Source organism: Rhagoletis pomonella, unplaced genomic scaffold, assembly GCF_013731165.1.
Source record: "Rhagoletis pomonella isolate Grant_MI unplaced genomic scaffold, Rhpom_1.0 Rhpom_scaffold_00004, whole genome shotgun sequence".
Lineage (NCBI taxonomy): Eukaryota > Metazoa > Arthropoda > Insecta > Diptera > Tephritidae > Rhagoletis > Rhagoletis pomonella.
Window position 1 is genome coordinate 67,229,968 of NW_023458558.1, and position 8,748 is coordinate 67,238,715.

General features: G+C 33.6%; 1 protein-coding gene across 1 annotated transcript; it reads left to right on the top strand.

Moving 5' to 3' along the window:
- The first annotated feature begins 537 nt into the window (after positions 1–537).
- LOC118738554 (GILT-like protein 3) lies at positions 538–6,609 on the top strand. Its single transcript, XM_036469495.1, has 5 exons — positions 538–859; positions 3,600–3,782; positions 5,380–5,547; positions 6,175–6,315; positions 6,382–6,609. Exons 1-5 carry the CDS (start codon positions 776–778, stop codon positions 6,481–6,483), a joined length of 678 nt encoding a protein of 225 aa, XP_036325388.1. The 5' UTR covers positions 538–775; the 3' UTR covers positions 6,484–6,609.
- The last annotated feature ends 2,139 nt before the right edge of the window (positions 6,610–8,748 follow it).

Below are 8,748 nucleotides of genomic sequence, written 5' to 3' on the forward strand. Positions count from 1 at the left end.
AAAAAAACAGTTTCTATATGGTATAGAATTCTTGAAAAGCAATGGGCTTTGCATTGAAAATTGAGTCGGAGCTTAAGTTCACTTTTTATGCATAAGGCCCATTATTTTTAGATCGGAAAACTTTGTTTCTCTTCAAAAAACTTCTAGTAATAATACCCAATTGTTTATTTACTCATTTTTTAATAGAAACTAGTTTTTGTGGTCCAAAAACACCAACAAATGCAATGGGGCAATCCACAAAAATTCGTTAGTATTAAAAATTGGTAAAATAAACATTTCCAATAGAGTTTTCCGATTGAAAAATATTGACTTTCAAGAATTGTATCCTATTTCTACGAACAACTTTTTTTCTCATAACCAATAATTCTAGGGGGTGAGAGCTTTAAAATTTGGCTTTACTTTTTGCACATTCATTTTTGGACCATCCTAATGTACATTTGCACATAGTACATACATACATATCTTTGTATTAAAATGTGCATGCCGTTACGTGTCTTAATTTTGCACATTCATTTACACATAGTATATTATTTTGTGTATTTATGTAGTTTACAGATGTTACGCTTTCAGGCATTCCCATTGTGTGGTTTTAGGAACATTTCGGAGCGCCCAGATTTTATTAAATCATATTCTGTGTCTAGAATACTATGTTCAGTCAGAGATTTGTTATGAGGTAGTGAAGTGATTATTTGAGCTGGAAGCGCTTAAAACGATAACAAAAACTTAACAACAACAACGAAAGCCAAACAATAATTAGTGGAGCAAAAAATTGAAAATGACAACGAAAAGGCAAATTTATATGCTATCAGCATTTTATAATTTAATAATATTGCATACAACAACAGCGTTTCTGGTTGAAGTAAGTACATATGTTTCCACATACCTACATATATATACATATGTACATTAGGGTGGTCAAAAGAAAATTACAGTCGCTCAAAGCAATCAAAATTTTCCATGTATTATTACTTAATAGGGGAAAAACACTTTTTCTTAGAAATGGTATAGAATTCTTGAAAATCAATTTTTTTCGATCGGAAAACCTTGGTTCTCTTCAGGAGACTGTCGATAATAATACCCACTGATATGTTTAACCATTTTCTAATAGTAATTATTTTTTTACAAAAACCCCAAGAGAAATGCAATGGGAGGACCCATAAAAATCGTTTGTATTAAAAAATGGCAAAATAAACAATTAAGTATTATAATACTATATATATAATATATAATATATATATATATAATAATAATTATTATTGAAAGTCTCCTGAACAGAAACAGAGCTCTCTGATCGAAAAATATTGATTTTCAACAATTTTATACCATTTCCACAAAAAGTGTTTTTTCCCATATAAAATACATGAAAAATTTTGAACGCTTTGAGCGACCACTCTACTTTAGCACATGCATTTTTCGGCCACCCTAATTTACATGCATATGTGTGTACATGCTCTGAACTTGGTCATGTGAACTCTTATTTTGGCACAAAAATCGTCTCCGGGGACCGAGTGGGTGGAAATTACAAACTTGTTTTTTCATATGGGAACCGACCCGATCTAATGTACATTTGTAACCCTATGTATGATTAGCGCCATCGGATAACTAATAGTAGGGGTCTTCATCTAAAGTGATAAAGGGATATATTGCTTAAATTTATCAGTTTATCCGCCTTCTTTCATGAACGCATCTTGATAAATAATTGCACAAAATTGTTTATTATTTAACTTATATGGCTTGTTACGTTTCATTCTTACCTCGTCCATTGTGTTCATTTGCTTTTATGTGTTCGTTCCAAAAGCAATTTTGCTGAAATTTATACATTTATCCACCAAAGTCGTTTGATAAAGTGATAAACTTTGGTTAAATAGATTTCCATATAAAGTTTGACAGTTCATTTATCAATATGACAAATTTATCGCTTTATCAAGTTTATCAAGAGTTTATCACTTTTAATGAAGACCCCTAATGGCTTGTGTGATACATATTAGAGTACTGCATGAGACGATCAAAATTTCCAAACGAACTGTGAACAGTAGAACTATTTATTATAACCGAGCGCAGTTGTGCTAACGGTTTTTCGATTCCCTAACGGTTGTGTAAGTGAGGGAAGTATATATAGATATATATACACCAAAATACTCAGAATGAAAGGAAAAGTCTATTAAGCCATGTCGTCCGTGTACACGATAACTTGAGAAAAATTCAGATATCTTGGAGAAATTTGCGGAAAATAATGTTGCCCTTTATCCAATACCGTATCGGTATCGGATCCAAATTGTTGAACGTGGGAATTTGAAGTACCTATAATTTTGGCATAAAATAAGGCCACCATGGGCTCATTGTGATGCCATATTAGAGCGACATTATGTCCCTCCCTCTTACGTTAGAAGGGAAACCACTTTGTCGCTGCAGTTCAACCGTACATTCACATCTTGGCACCTACGACAGTAGTTTTTTGACTGAATATCCATTCTACTTCACTGCTCATTACGTGGGTTCTCATCAGGCAGTGCCCGGTTAGAGTTCTAATTACATGTCGGGTTAGTGGACGCTTCAAGCAGAGGAGAGGGCGAGATCTACGTTTATCCAACTCAGGCCAAATATGCCTTGCTATCCCGCACTTGTGGATTCCGCAGTCCATATTTTGTTTGCCCATTCGATAAAGATTTTTTCAGCTTGAGCTTGCAGAAAGATAGCGGAGTATCCGCATTGCGAGCGGTACTAATTGCAGATTATAAGGTTCTTTTCCTTGCGAGTTCATCTGCAACACATTTGCTCAATATGTCTCTAAGGCCTGGCATCCATACGACATGAGTGACACATCTCACTGCCAATTCATTTATAGGCAATATAGACGGTGCGTCTGACTCGCTAGTCATTTGTGTACGTGTTGACTCGCCTTCGACTACACACAGTTGAGTCATTCAGAGTCATGGCAAGCTTTTATGTCGATTTGTTACAATTAAGCGCTTTTATAGCCGCCTGGCTGTCAGCAAATATAGTTACTGCATTCAAATTTCAGCTTCGTTTATAGCTGTAACTTCAGACGCAAACTGAGGCTAAGACAGAGTTCTTGCATGCCGAGCCTACTCCCTACCATCAGATCTAACTTGGAGCCATCGGTGTAAATGGCTGCTGAATCAGAGTAGGAGATTAGGGGTTGCAAAATTCCAAATAGTTTTTTTAATCAACAATTGAAAATTTGTTCAGTGTTTTGGAATTTTTTTTTTTTTCTCCTTTGATAGCAAGTGTCCGAATGAAACATTTTTTTTGTGTGCAGATTTAAAAAAACGTTAAACAAGGTTAAACTATATAATGAAATTATTTGTGTTACAGAAATATTTTTTTTTTGCTTTTCAATATTTTTTTTATGAAAAATTGAACTTTTAAGCAATTTCTGCGCCTCGTGGATGAAAATTTTTATCAACAACTTCTGTAATAAACATTTCTGCATTTATCTATGAAAAAATGCCTGCATTTCGATATAGTTTGGTCGGACTGAATTTTTATTTGCCATATGAAATTCATCGATGTTGTGAGATAGGATCTTTCTATATGCATACATATACATATGTTACTCTAATATTCTATTCTTTCAGACCACAAACTCGTCTTCTGCTTCACAATTAACCTCGGATCAACTTCTGAAGGTGGGCGTTTACTATGAGACACTCTGTCCCGATAGCCGTGAATTCGTTCGCAATTCACTTTATGATGCAATGATTATAAATGACTGGATAAAATATATCGATCTAGAATTGGTGCCATATGGAAAAGTAACGGTATGAAGGAGATATTGACTGCCATTGCCAGATTTACATATCGCACCTTAACTGGTCTATTCTGCGCTAGTAACAAAAATTTTGTAACCGGTAAATAAAGTTTACTATTAATTTGTAAACCCTTTTCCCATCCCGTGCACTCTTGTAACCTGTAAAGTTTGTTGCCATCTCATAAGTTGTTAACAAAACATTGCTCATTTCCGGTTACAAAATCATCGGTAACCAGTGATCGGACTTCTACCACATTGTGGTAGATCTGCCACTTTTTTGAGCATCTACCACATCTACCACACAAGGTCTGAAATGGACCACATATTCGCATTTTTGAGTAGTATTATTTTTGCTCGACATAATTTTCTTAAGTTTAAGAGCAAACATTGTCCAACACTAAACACTAAAAATAGGCAGAATGGGATTATAAAATAAACTGTAAATAAAATATTTAATTTTTTCAATATTCAATTCGACAGGAAACGTTTTTTTATTGTGTTAAATTGCAAAATATATGATTTATAAAAATAATTAATAGCGAAAATGTTAAAAAACGGCAATTTTTGTGAAAGTATTAGCAAATTTCAGTGCATCTAAAGTTTCTAAAGCGTTGTTTACTTTTACTTGCGAATTGTCAAAATCGGCAAATCCCAAGTAGCGGTTTCTGGAACGTGCCACATTTGTTCGCTACATCGTGATGTGATAAAAAGAAAAACTGGCAGCACTCCGCAAGGTTGCAGAAATCTTTCAAAATATGTTCGAAAAATATCTTGATATGAAAGGAACTGCTTTTGCCGAAAGTCAACGTAATTTTTAGCAACTTCAATCTTGCACTTTATTATACTAAAATTATTTTTTTTAAGATTCTAATTAAGATGTTTGCAATTTATGTTAAACCTTGCAGATTTTTTTAAATTTTTGTACAAAGTTTGATCCAAAACCTGAGATCTACCACATTTTTTTGAAATCTACCACATTTTTTTCCAGATTCTACCACACAAATTTTTTTGAAGTCCGATCACTGTCGGTAATGTGGAGAAAAGACAAAAACGTGCACATCAAAAAAATTACAAATGTGCAGGAGAAGCAAAAAACCGATGTGCTTAACTGAAGGATGTACCTCCCATTAGCGTTAACTAGACATGGTGCAAACGGCCCTTAGGGTGCGATATGTACATATTTATCATTTAGTACTTTTGTACTCGTACATATGTACATATATTTATCATGCTCCCAAGGCACATTAGCCAAGTAGGAACAGCTGGGTTGCAATTTTTATTTATTTTTTTCATTCAAAATGGCGCATGCATTGTCATTTTTATTTATAAAATCAACAACAAAATACTCTCAGCTGTTTAATGTGCCTCCCACGCGCCTCAAACTGCTCGATAGTGTCGCCAGTACAGAAATCTGTTTTGAGTTGCGAGTTTTTTTTTTACCTTTTACCTTCCTTTTATTAGCTCGGGATGTAACTATGTAATATTGATGCGCCTAAAAGATGAGCGATTTCTATTCTCAAGTTACATACCTGATACAGTACGAATGACAATTATAATAGGGAGGTTTTAGCTTTCTAAACTATAATTTTATTGCTAACTGTTTTCAGTCATGGACGGATCCCACAACAAACATAACAACTCTTTTCTGCCAGCATGGACACAGCGAGTGCGAGCAAAATGCATTGCATGCCTGCATTGTAGAGCATAACGATGTAAAAGACCAAGTGAAATTAATAAGCTGTCTAATGAATGGTCATGCGAAAAATCTTGATGAGGTACTTAAGAGCAAAAAGCATTTATTTGCAGTGTACGAAAATAAACTATATTGTACGTTACTATTTCGTTTCGTTTATTACCTCAACAGTTCGGTACAATACGAAAACAAAACGGCTGAGTTCACTTTGAGATAGTACACTACAGTAGTTTAGTAGTTACAGACGAAACAACAAACGAAATGAATCGTGCAGAGAAAAATATATGTATACATATATGTAGTACATGTTTTTTAATTGAATTGGATATGAAAATTTACAGAAAAAAATATTTTTCAAGTAATTGAAACGTTTGCATACATATAAAACGTACCCTAGGTACAATTGTCACAAACGAAAAGCAAACGTTTCTCGTTGGGGAAAATTACAGTGAATCTTACAATTGTTTCTGACTATGTACAAAAATGTACAAAACCAAAAATTATATGATGATCGATGAGCAAATGGGAATTGTTTTGTACAGTTTATTTTCGTACCCTGTTTATTTGTTTTTAAAATAAATATTTAAAACCAAGCACATCAACAATTTTTTAATTTAAAACTTTAAAATTATTTCGATTTTTTAATGAGGATTATTAAAATTCTCAATAAAAACCTTTTTTTTATTTCTTATTTAACTTTGAATACAAGTGTGGTAATGACTTGGTCATAGATGTGAGCGCTGTGAAGGAGTGTAAAGCCAAACGTAGTACGACAGATATACTAAAGAAATATGGCGAAAAGACAGATGCGTTGGATATATCTTTTGTGCCATCAGTCACGTTCGATGAAGTAAAATTTTACTTTATTAAAAAATACAAAAATATTACCTAACTATTTGTTATATTTTTATTGCAGAAATTCGATCGTTGGCGTCAACGTTATTTCATTTACAATTTTTCTGTAGTGTTCTGTCGGGAGTATAAAGCGAAATTTAATACTATACTACCGCATTGTTAGAAAAAATATCAATATCATAAAAATGTGTTAAAAAAGTCCTTTTCAATAAATTTGGAATGATGTAATTTAACACTTAAGTAATAAATAAATAAAATTTAGTGAGCAAGCACTTTTAAATAAAATAAATATCAACAACTCCAACATACGAGTTTGATGGAGTTCACAGTTTGTTTTTGGGAAAATAAATTGAAATGATGTAGTAGGCTCACAAGGAGCGAACCAAGTTATAGTCGCCCAATAGGTGCATCGAAGATACTGTAATAAATATGTACATGAAGAACTAGTAAATTATCGGCTTGCTTCGTGGCGCCCGATAAAAACTTCTGCGTTTTCCAATGTTCAAATGATGTTGGAAAGCGCCTATGATTTATAAAGTAACATTTTTTAGTCTAGGTTGAAACGACTGAAGAGCAGAACCACATTCTCACACATAACCCAAGGATGATGCTATACGACTTTCCCAGGGTACCCTGAATTACTTTGTTCGCTCCCCCATTTACGATCGCGAATTACCCCATTTCCACGGACGCATTCTTAAGTCGAATTGCCCGTTGATGCAAAATGTGAGTTATTGCTAAAAATTTATAAATTTCTGTATTAAATTGGTGATGTACACATTTGTTAACAGGGCCGAAAAGTTTAAGCTTTTGCTCGGAATTGCTTATTCAGGGTTTCCAAGCGTTATTTTAATGGAGATGCTTATTTTGCATATTTCAAGAAAACGGCCAAGAAATAGATTGCTATTATTTCGTGCGTGTGAATAGTATGGTCCGAGGAATTTTGACATCTGATATTTTACAGCCTGCTGTCTCACATTTTCCTTACGAAATAATGGAAGGGAAAATAAACTTAAGAATGGCGGCGTCTTGCACTTATTTGCAAATAGTACCACTAATTAATACTTATTAGCGTGATTTAGTTACCGCAAAGTTTACCATTTTGCAACATTTTGCAAATAATACGTGCGAATAAACGAAGTAAGTGATACCTACGCATACTTTTTTTGACAAAATTGTCTGCTCCATTTTTTGTTCCATTTTGCCCAGAAATGACATTGGAATGAATAGGGTAGGCATTACTGTAACGCTGGTATGCCGAAATTGCCAAAATTACAACAACCACCCCCTAAGTGACAACACCTTATTATTATTTCACCATGGCTTGGATACAAAAATTTAAAAATGATCTGTTTATTAATTTTACTTTTAGTACGCAGAAAAAGTGCTAATTTTTATTTGTGGACTGGTTTTGATAAATGTCCGATTAAAATTAGAGTCGGCAGCGATTTGTCCGTGATTCGCATGGTAATTGGATCTGAATTACCAACAAATGAGGATTCGCTCTTAAAATTTTGTATGGCGATTTACGTAATTCGAATGGCGGTCAAGAGTTTCAAACAAATCCAATTATTTTTTTAAATTTGGTCGCCATTTTGGATCCATCATTTTGAATTTTGAAAATCTGACATCAGATTCGTAATCAGCAATCCCAGAAACCCGCTGGAAACGTGTTTTAACCCTTGACAATGTTTAAAACGTTCAGTATCAACGTTTTAATTTTAGTACTTTTTTTAATTTGATCGCCATATTGGATCCGCCTTTTTGAATTAAAAAAAATTTATTTCAGATTCGTAATCGGCGACCCCAAAAACTCTCGAGTGCCGGGTTTCGAACAAATCCAATCATTTTTTAAAAAATGGACCGCCATTTTGGATCCGCAATTTTGAACTTCGAAAAACAAATTTCAACCCATTACAATAAGTAAATCGTTCAGTATCAACGTTTTAATTTTACTAGTGTCTTTTCGAGAGTAAATTTTCGGGAACTAGATCCATTCTAATTGTCCAAGACAGGTGTGTAATTAAGGGAAAGTTCCCCAATAATACCAGAGTAATTACATGTAAAAACCACATTTTTAGCTGCATTTTACTATGTCAAGAAAATAAAAAATTGAGAACATCAGCGTTTTTATAAAAAAACCGACAAGTGCGAAGTAGGAAAACTTTTTTTTCAACATAAAAAATACGTGTATCTTTTTTGATCACAAATACCAATATTCTAATGTAGCGTTTATGAATTTCCAAAAAGAGTGTTTTTATGAACCACTCTACTCCAGCCCCATCTATTGGTTCCATTTTTTTGTACGAATATTTCTTATCATGATACTAATACCTATTAGGAATTTCAACCAGATCGGTACTAGATATAAATACGATTTTTTATTTAATATCTCGATTCCAGTGCCATCTGCCGGCTCCACTTTTCG

Bases quoted from the DNA above. Each gene is read 5' to 3' on its own strand.
- LOC118738554 (XM_036469495.1), top strand. From the start codon at position 776: ATGACAACGAAAAGGCAAATTTATATGCTATCAGCATTTTATAATTTA. The intron at 860-3,599 runs GTAAGTACATAT...CTATTCTTTCAG, and splicing joins CAACAGCGTTTCTGGTTGAA to ACCACAAACTCGTCTTCTGC. The intron at 3,783-5,379 runs GTATGAAGGAGA...AACTGTTTTCAG, and splicing joins TGCCATATGGAAAAGTAACG to TCATGGACGGATCCCACAAC.